Source organism: Pleurodeles waltl, chromosome 2_2 (genome assembly GCF_031143425.1).
Source record: "Pleurodeles waltl isolate 20211129_DDA chromosome 2_2, aPleWal1.hap1.20221129, whole genome shotgun sequence".
Lineage (NCBI taxonomy): Eukaryota > Metazoa > Chordata > Amphibia > Caudata > Salamandridae > Pleurodeles > Pleurodeles waltl.
In genome coordinates, this window is record NC_090439.1 from 714,994,790 (window position 1) to 715,011,106 (window position 16,317).

Below are 16,317 nucleotides of genomic sequence, written 5' to 3' on the forward strand. Positions count from 1 at the left end.
GCCTCAGTAGCATGCCTTAGCTGGAGATATAGATAAACCGCTGTTTCATAAAGGTTGAATTCCTTTTGTAGTTCAGGGAAGGATTCCATGTGGTTGGCTGCCTAGGTATCCCCCAGTTTGTAAATGTCCTATGTTAGACTTGCTATGTTTATGGTGGTCTTCCCCCAGACTTTTTGCCTTTTACTTCCTGTTTTTGCTGTATCTTTTTGTTGGCATTAGAACTCTTAGCACTTTACCACTGCTAACCAATGCGAAAGTGCATGTGCTTCTCTCCTACACATCATGACATTGGTATATACCTGAGTGGCACATTTGAATTGCTAGTATGTTCCTTGTAAAGTGGTATACCATATACCTTGGGCCTGTACTCTAAATGCTACTAGTGGACCTGCAGCACGGATTTTGCCACCCACATAAGTAGCCTTTCAAACGTGCCTCAGGCTTGCAATTGTAGGGCCTAGGTATGCAGTTTGCTGCCACTTTGACTTGGCATTTGAAACTAATTGCCAAGCCTCAAACTCCCCTTTTATTACATATAAGTCACCCCTAAGGTAGACCCTAAGTAACCCTAAGGTCAGGATGCTATGTAAGTAAAAGTAGGATGTGTACCTTTATGTTTTACATGTCTTGATGATAGTGGCAAACAGCCTATTTCATTTTTTACTACTGTGAGGCCTACTCCTCTCATAGGCTAGTACTGGTAGTTCCTTAACACAGAAATTGCTGATCTGAGAGGAATAGCTTTGTCATGTTTCATACCTTTGGTAATGGTAGAGTTAGATTTAACATCACTATTTTAGAAATGCCACTTTTAGAACGTGGGCATTTTTCTGCTCTGTGTGCATTGTAGCCTGTCTCCAGTACTCGTCTGGGATAGATGATAGCTACACTTTGTGCATTCCCTCTAGAGAGCCACAAACACCTGAAGGGCGAGTGTGTCAGAGAACTCATCTGTATTCTGATAGCTCTCTCTGGGCAGGAAGAGGGAGGGGGGCTGTCATTTACACTTTAATAGGCAGTGCCCTCTGTCCCTTACAAAGTGCTGATTACTCCCTACTGATAGTCTGGAAGCAGTACTGGGATGAAAGGGGGGCCTGTGCACTTCAGGGAGCTGCTTTGAAGTCACCCCCATTTCTAAGGCACATTGGGTATATGTTCTGGGGCTCTGACCTTGCCAGATCCGATCACTACTGGACCTAAGAAGAACTCTGCTGGAATGAAGACTGCTGGGCTGCCTAAATGACTCAACTGGACTGCTTTTCTGGAAGGGCTGCTTTTCTGCTTGTTGCCATTATGCCTCCTGATCTCTGCCCTTTTGATGACAAGGACTGTATCCATCTCACTTGAACCCCGAGTGACTTCAAGGGCTTGCTGCCTTGCCTCCTGTTTTCAGAAGTTTCAGACACACAAAAGACTACTTGCAACTCTCCTGGTGCTTCTGGTCTCTGCCATCTGTGAGCCCTACCCTTGCCTGAGGTGCATTCTCCAGCCCTGTGCCCCAAAGGTGGGTTCTACAGTTGTTTTCTGCAAAAAACAAGACACATGGTCACCACTGCACTTGTCGGAACCCTCGAATTGCCCTTCGACGTAGAGGATATTTGACAACAGTGGATCCACAGCCTGTACGGTCTGACGATACCGCTGTGTGCAGCTCGATGACGGCACATTTCCTGTATCTCAAAATAGCCCGACGAAGACACAGTGACCAGTATCCGTGCAAAATATTGACGCATCATGCTGTCTGTGTCGATGCTTTGCTCCATATAACGTACTTTTTCAGCTCACCTTGCGCGATCTGTGTAGCCAGCCTACCCTCCACCGTGAACAGCCTGAACTTTGGATTTGCAGCGGTCCCTCACACCCTCAAGTAACCTTTTGACCGATAGTGACTTTTAAGAACTATTTTTAGTTTATTGTTAAAAAATTCATAACTCAACTTCTACTGGTTCGATATATGTTTTTTTGGTCTTGCTTTACTCAGATGAATAATCTCTGTTTTTCCAAATCTGTGTGAAGCCTTTTTTGTGGTCTTTTCATTGTGTTACTGTATGTTGCACAAATACTTTAGACATTGCCTCTTTAGAGAAGACTGACTGCTCTGTGCCATACTACCAGAGGGTGAGCACAGGTTATCTTTTAGTGTGTAATTTGGTTAATCTGACTAGAGTGGTGGTTTCTACCTGGTCTAGGTACATACTTCAGCCAACCAGGAATCCCATTTCTAACATCCTATAAGACCACATTTCACCAAACCAGGGAATTGTGCACAGTGTTTAAGCCAGTTTCCAGACAACAGAGTTGTCTCCAGGAGCAGCCTATTGTTACAGTGAATCCATATAAGTGCCACCGACCAGCATTGAATGACTAGTTTTGTGATCTCAGGTAGAATGTCTGGGATTGGGTTTCCAAACACAATCCCCATTATTTTTTTCTGACCAGGTATATGAAGATCCCCTCGAAGAATGCAGAATCAACACGACTTCCAGAAAGCCAGCATGTAATACTATTATGTGTGAGGCCCATAGTGAAATTTTGCATTTTATAGCAATTTGCAATAGTAACATTGGTCAAAATGTTGTAGGATATAAATCCATTTGTACAGAAAGTTGAAGGTTCTGTCTTTAGGTCCTGAGCTGCTTGACAAAAAAATACGAATTATGGTCCATTGTGATAGTTTTGTTTTCATGTAAAACATTTCTGTTTGAAATGTTCTCGCTCATACTTGCCTCTGTATGTGAATGGGTGCTATAGTTTAAAATATTATTTTCTCAGGAGCATAGGTGTTATCCTGAGATGTTAGACCTGGCATCCTCGGCGTACTCTCCCCTGTCTTTTTTGCCTCTGCTTCCTATGTTATGATTGTGTGCTGGACTTTGTTTTTACTGTTTTTTGGTACTCTGGGTACTTTACCACTGCTTACCAGTGCTAAACTGCAAGTGTTCTCCGTGTAAACTGTATTTGTAATTGGCTTTTCCATGATTGGCATCTTGATTTACTAGTAAGTCCCTAGTAAAATGCACTAGAGGTGCCCAGGGCCTGTAAATCAAATAATACTAGTGGGCCTGCAGCACTGATTTTGCCACCCACACGAGTAGCCCTGTAAACATGGGTTCAACCTGCCACTGCAGTGTCTGTGTGTGCTGTTTCAAACTGCCAATTCAACCTGGCAAGTGTACCCACTAGCCAGGCCCAAACCTTCTCTTTTTGTACATGTAAGGAACCACTAGCGCAGGCCCTAGGTAGCCCCATGGGCAGGGTTGCAGCGTATTTTAAGGGTAAAACATGTACTAATGTGGTTTACATGTCCTGACAGTGAAATACTGCCAAATTCAGTTTTCACTATTGCAAGGCCTATCTCTCTCATAAGTTAACATGGGGACTGCCTTTAAATATCTTTTAAATCGGGTTTACAGTTAGGGGCAGACGGAGATATCGAGTTTGGGTTTACAGAACTCGCAGTTTAAAAATACACCTTTTGGTAAAGTTGGTTTTTAGATTGGAAGTTTGAAAATGACACTTTTAGAAAGTGGGCGTTCCTTGTTCAACCATTCTGTGCCTCTGCCTGCTTCTGTAGTCCACGTCTGGGTCAGACTGATATTTGGGCTGTTGTGAATTCCCTCTAGGCAGTGACACAAAGGGAGCTGGGGTGTAACCTGCATATCCTGATGAATCTCCTGGGCTAGAGTGGGGGGGGGAGGAGTTAACACTTACACCTGAAAGGGCTGTGCCTGTCCTCACACAATGCAGTCTCCAACCACCTGGTGTGTGTCTGGGGCCAAGCCTGGGCAAGGCAGGATCTTGTGAACAGCAGAGACTTTCCTTTGAAGTTTGCCTGCTTCAAAGGCAGAAAGGGGTATAAGTAGTGAACCCAAAACCCCAGATATTTAGAACACTTCTGGATCAAGAGGAACCTCTGCCAAGGAGAAGAGCTGAAGAGCTGGAGGAAGAGTACTGCCCCTTTGAATGTGTGCTTTGCTGAGTTGGCCTGCAGTTGCTGCTTCTGCCTTAGAGAGGGCAAAGACTGGATTTTGCTGTGTATCCTGCTTGTGAAGTTTCTCCAAGGGCCTGCACTGAGCTTGCCCCCTGTTCTGAAGTCACAGGCCCATCAAAGACTTCCTCTGCCAGCACCTGGAATCTCTTGCTGAGACGCCTACCCTGCCAAGTGGTGCCCAATCCAGTCCCTGGATCCTTGAAAGGAGAAGCTGGTGGAAAACCATAAAAAACCAAGTGCACTGACTTCGGACGACGCCCTAACTGACACTCCTGCCGGATCCTGCGACATTGCCTGCAGCTGAAGCTGTGGTCCCCGCTGGAGTGCAACGACCCCGACCAACCCTGTAGCCTGATGCCACCGCAGTGTTGCTGAAGTCCACGACTCTGTGAGTCCCAAAGTGGCATGTCACCGACGTCCTTGGCACTCGACTCTGCCCCGGAGCCTGCAGCCATGTGGTGTGACTACGACCCTGTGAGGTTGCCCCACCGGGTCTTGACCGCCAGCCGTTGACCCCGCTGGAGGTGTAAGGAACCGACGCTTTGCACCGCCGCTGCTTCGTCTCCACAGCTCTGCAGCAAGGACTTGACGCCTTGCACTGACTCCACCGCTCCTCTGCCCTACAGCACTAGAACCGGCACCACAGCGGATCCAGCGACGCCTTGATCCCCGACTCTGTACACCGGCTTGTTTCCTCATTTTCACAAGGTACTGTACCCTGGGTGTCCGTGCGACTCAGTGACCGGTGCCATTGGTGTTACATTGTTGGAAACGGCTCCGACATGACGCAGTGAGATCACCAAATTGAAGCATTTGTGTTTCTAAGTGTGATATTGAAGTTTAATCTTTGCAGATTCATAACTTTGCTTGTATATGTTTGATTTTTGTTGTTCTGGTCTTGCAGACCATTATGTGACCACATACTACTTGTTTTTTTTCTCTGTGGATTTTTTGTTCAACTTCCTTTTTGTTTTTTCTACTGGGACCTCTCTACCTTTTGGAACATTTGCATCTTTATTGAACCTCACCCACAAGCATGACTCATCCTGGAAATGTACCAGCTGTTGCTACAAAAGTTGTGTTTGAGCCAGAGAAACTGGAGGAGTACACAGTGACTCAGCTCAAACAATTTTGCAAAGAACTTTCCTGCCCAATCAAAAGCTCCGCTAGGAAGGAGGAGCTACAAAAGGTGTTGAGGGCCTGGGTGGTGGCTAAGGAGGCTGGAGGCACACAGAGGAGTAGAATGCGGATGAGGAGGTGCGTAGCATACACAATGTTGTGTTGGATAACCCTGACCTGCCTGGGGGAAGGGCCTCCAGAGCAGGCAGTAGTGTTTCTTCTAAAGTTATGACACCTGAGGAGTTGCAGGACAGACAAGCAGAGAGGGTTTACCCATTTGAATTGGAAGAGGGAAGAGAGAAGGTTTGCCAAAGAAGAGAAAAACATATTTTTGGTGCATGAATTAAGTTTGAGGGAGCTGGACCAAAGGAGACAGTCCAGCAGAGGTGGTGGAAGCAGTACCTCAGTGCATCCTGAGAGGAGGGTACAAATCCCAAAGGACATGGTTAAGGGAGGATGGCATCTATCTGTGATTTAAGGGGTATGAGCCAGCTCTCCACATGAACATGGTCACTGAAGGTCATTGGGGGTGGGTGGTCTGTGGAAACACTTCTAGGTATAGAGGAGGAACACTCTGATATCCTCAGGGGATCTTAAGGACTCACACTATCATGAATGATGCCTTACTCTCTAGCTATGGTCTCACCCCTGAGTAGTACAAGGAAATGTTTAGATCCTATTAGAAAAAGGAATCAAAAACTTGGTTGGAATGTGTAGATTCCTTCTGCAGGTCACAGGATGGTTGGGTGAAGGGCAGTAACGTGACAACCTATGAGGGGCTGTACAATATGATTGCTTGGGAGCACTTGTATAGTCTTTGTTTTCCAGAGCTGCCCCAGCACCTAATTTACTGGAAGCTGACTGACCCCAGGAAACTTGCTCAGGAAGTGGATCAGTGGGAGAGCACTAGGGTCCAAAAAAGGTATGGGGGAGACTCAGCAAGGGTGGGCAGGGTCCCCACCAGAATAAGTGGGGGTAAAGGTAAACAGTGGGAGTTCTCTAAAGGGCCCCAACCTAGTTCATGCGGTAAGGATTCCCAGCCCCCAGTGGAGAAGAAACCATGAATCTCTATAGGGAAACCTGCAGAGAAGGACCCACACAAATGTTATGCATGTGATCTGGTGGGTCACATGAGGGGGGACCCCAAATGTCCCAAGTGCACACAGGCACCCACTGGTGTTCAGTCACAGGATTTAACCAGTGTAGCACTTGGGGAGGAGTTGGTTCCAAGAGAAGGGTGGGAGCCAGCTGATATGACCCTTGTCTCACAAGGGGACAGTGAGATGGTCCAGAGGACCCTCATGCCTGAGAATACTAAGAAGTACAGGCAGTGGTGACCATCAATAGACAGAGGGTGGAGGCTTTGAGAGACACAGGAGCCAGTTTGACTACTGTGAGGTGTCACCTGGTGTCTGAAGTGCAGGTAGTTCCCCATGGACTTCACCAAATAGTTGCTGTAGACAACTCTGAGCGCTTGTGTAAAGTGGCGCAGGTTCCCTTTGAGTGTGTGGGGGGGTCTAAGTTTCCTTGAGAGTAGCAGTGAGTCCAACCATGCCTGTTGATTGTCTGCTAGGCAGTGACAGGGAAGATTCCCCTTGGAGTGAGGTAGAACGTCAGTCACACTTGGAGATGTTGTCTGCCTGGGTGGGCATGTGTGACCACCCAGTCAATGGGAGCCCGTGAGGGTGATGAGGAGGCCCTGGAGTCTGAAAGAGTGGCCCAGGTGCATGCCAGAACCCACCCCAGAAGTTCTCACGGCCCGGGAGGAGGCTGAACCTGAGGGGACGCCCCAGAGCCAACAGGGGAACAAGTGGCTGAACTGGGGGAGGTGGCCGAGCTGACTCATTGGCAGCAGGAAGGGGGTCCCACCAGGGAAGAATTCTGTGAGGCACAGAAGACATGCCCTACTCTGAAGGGTCTGTAGCGGCAGGCAGCAGATCAGGCATCTAGCAAGGAGTCTGGATCTCCCTGGATCTACTGGGAGGATGGCCTCATGTATAGTGAGCCTAAGGTTGCTGAGCCTGGGGCAGCTCGTGTGCTGGTGTTACCCCAGTGCTTCAGAGCCTTCCTACTAGGTCTGGCTAATGATGTGCCTTTAGCAGGACATTTGGGGGCAGGACCAAACTTTTGACAGGACTGTCACCCACTTTTACTGGCCCCAAATGAGCTGACACTGTGATGCATATTGCAGGTCCAAACTTGTCAAGCAAGTGGCAAGAGTGGGGAGAAATGTAAGGCTCCCCCCCCAATCTTTCATTGTTGTCAGCACACCCTTTGAGCAGGTGGATGTTGACATTGCGGGGCCTATGGTTCCCAAGACAGACAGGGGCAACAGGTTTATCCTGGTATTGGTGGACCATGCAACCTGGTATCCGAAAGCCATCTCCCTGAGATCCATGACAGCCCCTGTGATGGGCCGGGCATTGATAGGGATTTTTACCCGCATGGGATTCCTCAAGGAGGTGGTATCTGACATGGGTACCAACTTCATATTTGCTTATATGAAGTCTCTGTGGAAGGAGTGTGGGGTGACCTACAAGTTCACCACTCCTTACTACCCCCAAGGAAATGGATTGGTTGAGAGATTCAACCGAACCCTGAAGGAGATGATTATGGGTCTGTCAGAACCCATGAGGCGTAAGTGAGATGTCCTCTTGCCATGCCTTCTGTTTGCTTGCAGGGAGGTACCACAGAAGGCACTTGGTTTTAGCCCCTTTGAACTGCTGTATGGCCACCGTGTGAGGGGGCCCCTGAGTCTGGTGAGTGAGGGCTTGGAGAAGACCTCCAGTAAGCCCCACCAGGATGTGTTTAGTTTCATGCTGGCCTTTGAAAACAGACAGCCCGCTTCAGGAGATTCGCTTAGGAGAACCTAGAAGCAAGCCAGGGGGACATGAAATGCTGGTATGACCCAAATGCCACTCTGGTCATGTTTCAGCCTGGCCAGAAAGTGTGGGTCATGGCCCCAGTGGAGCTTTGTGCTCTCCAAAATAAGTGGACTGGGCCTTTTTTGAGGTGGTGGAGCACAAGAGTGATGTCACCCATCTGGTGAACTTGCAGATTCCTAGGAACCCTTTAAGGGTCCTGTATGTGAACCGCCTGAAACCTTACTTTGGCAACAGATGATGGGGTAGAAGAGAAGAGTGAGGCTGTTCCTGGCCTTCTGTCAACCCAGGAGAAAGATGGGCCTGTGGAGGGTGTGAACCTCTCCCCCACCGTGACCCCAGAGCAACAGAGGGACTGTCACCAGTTGTTGGGACAGTTTACCTCCTTGTTTTCCTTGACCCCAGCGGTCACTCATCTGTGTACACATGATGTGGACACTGTGGACAGTCCACCTGTAAAACACAAGATTCACAGGGTGACTGACAAGGTCAGGGCAGGCATCAAGGATGAGTTTTCCAAGATGCTAGTGTTAGGGGTTATTGAGTTCTCCAGCAGTCCTTTGGCCAGCCCAGGGGTCATAGTTCCAAAGGCTGCTGTCCCTGGTACCATCCCAGAACTCAGGTTCTGTGTGGACTACTGTGGACTCAAAGCCATCACAAAGATTGACATGCAGCCCATCCCCAGACCTGATGAGCTCATTGATCAGTTGGGAGCTTCTAAGTTTCTCAGCACATTTGATTTAACGTCTGGGTACTAGCAGATTGCCCTAACTGATGGGGCAAAGGAGAGGTCAGCATTTTCGACCCCAAATGAACACTACCAGTTCAGGGTTAAGGCCTTTGGGATGAAAAATGCCCCTGCCACCTTTTAGAGGTTGGTCAACCAAGTTTTGACTGGGGTGGGGGATTTCAGTGCAGCCTACCTGGATGACATTGCAGTGTTCAGCTGGGAGGAACACCTGCAACACCTCTGTGAAGTGTTGAAGGCTCTGCAAAAGGCAGGCCTCACTATTAAGGTGAATAAATGCCAAATAGGGCAAGAATCTGTGGTTTACCTCGGACACCAGGTGGGGAGTGGCCAAGTGGCACCCCTGTGCCTAATCCAGTCCCTGGGCCCTTAAAAGGAGAAGCTGGTGGAAAACCAAGAAAAAACAAGTGCACTGACTTTATATGATGCCTGAACTGACAACACAGCTGAATCTCCCAATGTCGCCTGCAACTGAAGCCACAGTCCCTGCTGGAGAGCGACAACCCCAACCGACCCAGTAGGCCCACCGCAGCTTCGCTGAAGTCCACAGCTCCGTAATGCCCGATAGTGCTGTGTCACTGATGTCCCTGACACCCGATTCTGCTGCTGCACCTGCAGCCTCATGGTGTGACCCTGTGAGGTGGCCCTACTGCATCTTGACTGCCGGACATTGACCCTGCTGGAAGTGTAAGCGACCGACGCTTCGCACTGATGCTGCCTCATCTCTACAGCTCACCAGCAAGGGCCGACACCTTGCACCAACGCCACCGCTCCTCTGCTTCACAGCACCAGAACTCACACCACACCGGATACAGCGACGCCTCAATCCCCATTCCCACGCACCATCTTGTTTCCTCATTTTCGCAAGGTACTGTACCTGAGAGTCCATAACCAGTACCATTGGTGTTGGATTGTTGGGAACGACTCCGTCACAGTGCCGTGATATCACCAAATTGAAACATTTGTGTTTCTAAGTGCTATATTGAAGTTTAATCTTTGAAATTTCATAACTTTGCTTGTAGATGTTGGATTTTTGTTGTTCTATTCTTGTTTGAGCTAAATAAATATTGTCTATCTTTCTTAACTGGTGTTGAGTCATTTTGTGGTGTTTTCACTGTGTTACTATCTGTGTCTGTACACATACTTTACACATTGCCTCTGACAGCCTGACTGCATGTGCCAAGCTACTAAGTGAGCGAGCAGGGGTTATCAGAGCTCTGTATCTCCCTTAGCCTGACTAGAGTAAGGGTCTCTACTTGGATAGAGGGCATACTGACTGCCAATCAGAGACCCCATTTCTACCACAAGAGATTATAAAAAATAATGAATTCCACAATGTGCAGTTTAAAACATGTGGATCTGTAGCATTGCTTAAAATCCAAACCTGTTTAAAGACCTCTTTACAGGGCTATTTGAAAGTTAAATCCTCAAAAAATGTGAGGTTTGATAAACAGTGGTTTATGCTTACACTTTTTGCATTCTCAGGTGAAATTTAGGTGCAGAAATGTGCAATCTGCTTCCTGAAATGATAGTGTCTGATTCGGGATTTGAATATTTTGAGAGGCAAAAGGTAGAGCTTGGCCCTTTGAAAAAGGCTCCTTTTGCCAGATACAGTAATAAGTGTGTGTTGATGATGAGGTCAGTGGTTTCAATTGTCCACATGGTGAACATCCACAACTGCATGCATTTTGTGGGTATTCCTTAGGGCCCCTTCCCATTATTAAAATTAACATAATTAAATCAAAACAATTCCCATCCAGGAGATTTTCTCCCACAATTTGGTACTGCTAAGCATTTTAGAGGCAGTCCTTGCTGTTTTGGAAATAAAGTAAAGATGAACATTTGACCAATTGCCTTCCACGAAGCAATGCTATTTCTAATCCAATTTGGTCCAGTCCAGCAAGTGGTGTACCTGTAAGCTTAGTAGAATACTGGAAATCAAAACTACCAGTAGACTGAGTGGCCTGCCTCTACTATCTACAATACTCGTAAGCTCCATCTTGGACAGAAAAAAACGTGTCTGTCATGCAAATGTAAAAGCAAATAATTCTTCAAAAGAGTGTTGACCTCAACTTTAAGTATGTTGATCCCTCTCACAATACTATTTTGCTGACTTCATGTTGTACATCAAATGAAAATGTTATGTCACTTCACTCAAATAGGGATTCATCGGGTTATCAGCACATCTTCCTTCAGCAACCCACTTTGCCCTGCTGCCCTTTTGTAACTGCCTTGTTTCAGAAGCTGTAGTTATACCAGGATGTTAAAATCCCCAATACCTTCCTTCCGACCTGCAGATATCAGCAATGTTGAGGTGTTTCAACTTGGATTGCCCTCACTTGCCCGCTTATCACCCAGTTAAAACCTTATCTTCAAACGAGATTCCTGTAACAACAATTTGAGCTCACTGTCATTACCATAGTAATATGTAAATGAAAAGCCATGAATTCTTAAGTAATTATAGACTAGCGTCCAGCTTATCCTCCTTGGCTATTACTGTCCAAAAATAGTCATTGGCCCAACTTGGTGCGCAACTCCTACAAAATGGATTCTTTAGTGGCTATCAGACTGGCTTCTCAACCCAAAGAGGAGCAGAAATCACTCTCTTGAACATCCAAGAGGCGCTCACAACCATGGGGCTTTTTGGAGGGCCCATGGCTCTGAATGCAAAGATTTTGGTGAGTACGGTTAGATATCACCTTTAAGCCGAAAACACTGCTCTACCTCAAACTGTGAAAGAAATCAGGACGCTTCAAGACGTTACACTTGGGTTGCCAAGCATCAGAGTTGAATGCATCAACATTTGGCATGCAAAACGGCTGTCAATACGAAGGTATTGCTTTGCTGCCCAAAAATCAGCTGTTTCATTTGATTGAACTCGGACTGTGAACTCCCCCAAAAAATGCCGAGCGCGGTTGAACCTGGATGTTGTTAACTTTGGAAGACGTGCCTTTGTTCACCAAGTTAACACAGTGACGCATAGGGACTGTATTAATAAAGCTTCAAGTAAGAGATCCTTTCTTTACTGGATTGCCAAAATGGATTGTGTCTGGATTTGGAATGTTCTGCCTCGACTATTGTAATGTGTCCTACACAGGTGTCTTTGATAATTGAATTCTAGTTTGGGTGAAACCGTGAAATGCAGTGGTGACACCATGTCACATCAGACATGAAGGACTTAAAAAGTGTCTCCCCTTAATGGAACTAAATGTACATCAAACCCCTCTGGCAACTGTATTGATCAGTACGTGGAGCATGCCAGTGTTCCTTGCAAGACTGCTCACACCTTACCAATTGACTTGCATTCTGCTAATGATCTATAATTAATATGACCTGGAGCTGCATCTCCATATCAGCTGCAGCTACTGCTGCTTGCTGCGAAAAATGGCGAAGGACAAGCCACCACACACTGACCAAGTAACACTCTCTCCCCCAGTAACCTTCCCTTCTGTGAAAGCAATGGCAAGTAGCTCTAAACCCACGTCCTAGCACTATAAAGTATTATAGAAAGTTTGTCTCAGCCACTTTTTTTTACTTATAGCAGAGGTTTTAAAGAGGGAATTTGAAAAGATCTATTCCGACAACCCTGCTCCGACCCGTGTATGAAGGCCTTCACCTCTTTGTAAGTTCAAGGAGGTCCTGTATAAATTGATGGGCCTACTATTTGAACATATGAAAAAAAGTGAAAGCCCCTACAAAACCTTCTTAGTTTCCTTTACCTCAGCCAGAAAACATGGTGAACTTCAGACTCGATTTTCTCAGTGAAACTTATTATTCCATAGAAATAAAGTCTCTTTAAAAACATATTGATCCTTGTGTCAAATAATGGTTTCATGCAAGTGTTAGCACGTCGGTCTTTAATAAGTAAACTTACAAAGGGACGCGTATAGGTCGATGAACCTTTTGATTCGTTCTTGCCATGGTTACAGTACAGAAACAATAATCACCACACAATCATCAATAATCATTAGTCAAATTAACTATCAATGGAGTCAATAAATTTCACACACCATGACTCTTCAGCCATGAATAACCATACCTTTAATTATAAGTTTAGTAAGTTTATTTCCCTTATGTTAACAATACAAAGTCATGAATCTTAATCATCAACTCAAATCAAACTATTTTAATAATGCTTGTTGATCATAAAGTTGCAGAAAACATGATCTAATCAAAGCTTGAATCAAAAGACATTCTAAGGCATCAACGCAAAACATTCGTTAAACCCATTTCAGCAAAGCTAAGATGTCCATCAAGTTCAGCAAAATAGAACGTCAGTTATTTGCCTCCACAATTCTCAGTCGTCATGTGAATAACCTCAACTAACCCATGTTAGCATCAGTAAGAGGGGCTTCATGCAAAACAATTTAGAACACACATTTGGAAAACATTTACCTAAAGAAAAGAATTTAGACAGCGCAGTTGGTGCCTAGAAAGAAAAGGCCTAAAAATGCAATTTAGTCATTGTCATATCTTCCTATCCACGGTATGGGTCAGCAAGCAGAATCAGTCTTCGTCCTCAGGTCATCAATCAATCAGCAAAACATCAGGGTCTCAGTGAGAGAGTATGAGCTCAATGACAGAATCTCGAATCTCTTCTTCTCAATATCGCAGTAAATCTGAATAAGGTCTGAAGTCTTTTTCCTCTATCACATTGTTATATCAAAGTTCTCCAAACTATACCCCAATTCCCAATTGGTCAATTAATCATACGTTATTACTCTGCCCAGTGACATCCATATACCAAATCTATGAATTCTGATATTTCATAGTTCACATGTCGTTGATTGGTTTGCCTTACAATGTTCTCATCATCGTCAGGTATCAATTTTGTTGCATCTTCGTCTCTAGTCAGTTCTTCATTGTTTGCGTCCTGGGAAAGAACCCTTTGCACATTTTACACACTGATTGTTAATTTGCGAGAGACCTCATCTCCTGTCCGTCGGTTCCCATAGAAAGCTTCTGCTAAGCATTTTATTAAAACAATGAGCATTTCACAGTTAATTCACCCTGTCAGCATTTTGTATTAAACACTCAGAAATACAGCTTCTGCATGAGGACTGGCAAAACTAGGCCAAGACACTCTCTAAGTTAAGGCCTACAACTAATAAGCAAAAACATAATTCATAACCCTTAATATGACATATTACTACATTAATCTAATACATTTTCAATATTTTGTACATATTAATTATATTTTAGTACATTTCGTGAACACTGGTGGACATTCTTTCAGGTCACATTTTCAAACGTGCACATTTTTTTCCTACGTTATTCATTTTTCTATATGTCATTATTCGAAATATGTAAACATTCATAAAACATTTCTAATTAAGACATCTGCTTCAGCACAAGTCTAACCATTTATCTACCATAGTGTTTCTCTAAACAGTCTTCTCCAAAAGAAGGATCACCTCACAGCACAGAAGTGAACAGCACCCTTTGATGCTACTGTGTAACTTGTTAACAATAGTGCTATTCATCCAGACGTGGTAACTTCAACTAATCCATTGTCTGATTAATATACTCGTGTTTTCTCACCTGTTATTAGAAGGCCAGCAGACCCCTACCAGCTGTTCTCAAAGTTTTTCAAATTGATAAGATTACCTCAGTGGTCATATAGAGCTCAGTCCAAAGATTTACAGAGGCCATTATCTGGACACTCCCTCCACAGAAGGTGCTCACAGGTGGGTCATACCTGTGTTCACATGTTTAATTGGGTCTCATTTTCTTTTTAACTTATCTCCCGCTTTACTCGTTGTGAATTTCCCCCTCCATGTTTGAGGGGTTTATCTTACATTTCTGGGTGTGTGTTCATGAATATTAATGAAGGTGCCTTGATGGACAAGGAAAAGTGAATTATTTTTAATGTAAGTCTTCTCCTTGGGTATCTTCTTTCTATTCATAACCCTTACCAAAACCCTCCCCTTTTAAACCACAGTATTAGGCGCAGGAGTACAGATTACAATATTAATTCTTAGAAGCAAAGCTAAGTGATGTCTAACAGTCACTGCGGTGCGCCCTTGGACTCTGAAGTAGCCTCTCTGCATTAAAGTGCAGATTTGAATTCTCTTTATGCATGATCCCCCTAACTGATCATTCTGAAGTGGTGGTAGCTTTCACATCTGTGCACGCACACTGCCATTCGTCCCTGGTGTCCTACATTCCCAGTGAGGTCCAAAAAGTTAACTACCCATTAATTTGCCTACAAAAAGGTCCAAAGGAGTGACACACTATAGACTTACTTTTTTGTTTCAAGAACAACAAGGATTATTTTCTTAATGATGGTTAATACTGTGAGTCTATGAAATATATTATAATATTAGGAACTGCATCTGCTAGATCAGAATATACGAAGTTCATTTGACTAATTATTCTGAAATTCTGTATTGTGTAGTGTGAAATGATTGCGTTATTAGTGTACTAAACCCAAAGAATACCTAAACACGTATTCCAAGACAGTGATTCTCACCACTTTTGCATATGTTTTTATATGATAACGAGAAATAATAGTAACATCGTGTTAATGAATCTATAATCTCATTAAAACCCCAGACCACATAGTTATTCACATTCACCACTTTTTTTCCAAATCAGGATATCAGTATATCAGAGTGCATGCACCTGGTGCAACGGAATCGTCAACCATCAGACAAGATTTTTTATGTGATCTTTGTTCTTCACCACTTAAAGAGGATATGAAATCCAGAGTTCTTGGGGGTATTAGATTGCTTTTTCATTTTAATCTTTTCGTTCAAATTTCTATTTTAGTCTACATCATATATATCATTACATGCGGTAATTAACCCAGGTAAGAAGTATTACATATGTTCAATCAAAATATCAAAGAGTGTTTCCAGTTAGTTTTGTGTGTAACTGCACATATGTTGGCATTACTTTGCACGCAGATGAACAGCAGTGATCAAATATTGATAGTTTATTGTTTTGAAGTTGTCATATCTTTATTGTGTGCTTCTTCTGCCTGTTGAAAAGTATCAAAACATGGGTTCTTAGGAAACAGAATTCTGAGGCAGAACCGGAAGGGAGAACTGTGTTCATCTTTCTTTGCTTTTTATTGGTTAGCTGCTTCATGATAATAGAGTAAAGATCACATGTTCCAACAGCCCCACTACAAACCTGACATATAAGAGCCATTCAGTTTGCTGGGGAGGCCATGCTTCAAATAGTCATCCTGACTTGGAAGAAAGGCCGCCCTCTCCAAGGCAAAGGGAGAAGTAAAAAAGGCTCCTTCACAGAAGCCCCAAAGATATTAAAAGAGGAGTTCATGCTTCCCAGAAAACCCAGAAGAAGGGAATTTTCCCCCTTGTGATTCACAGTCCCTCTCCTCCATGGAGTATTGCTCATGTGATTCGGAGGGCTCATTATCATTTCTGACCAGGCACCAGAGTTCTTGATTTCCAAAGGGAAGTGGGAGAGATAGGGCGAGAAAGAGGATTCCTGTTGGTACGACCCTGTCCCTGTTGACCAAATCTGAATAATCTTGTCAACCCTGAAGGCATTGTACACCCACGCTCATCGGACTGGAAGCTCACCAGATGTCCACCTACACATAGGCT

General features: G+C 44.7%; 1 protein-coding gene across 1 annotated transcript in view; it reads left to right on the plus strand.

The window, feature by feature from the left end:
• Positions 1-16,317, plus strand: part of MCMDC2 (minichromosome maintenance domain containing 2) — a 1,221,288-nt gene that overhangs the window by 223,297 nt on the left and 981,674 nt on the right. The window contains exon 5 of the mRNA XM_069218905.1: positions 15,338-15,460. Coding sequence (XP_069075006.1) covers positions 15,338-15,460 — 123 coding nt within the window. The remainder of the gene's footprint in view (positions 1-15,337; positions 15,461-16,317) is intronic.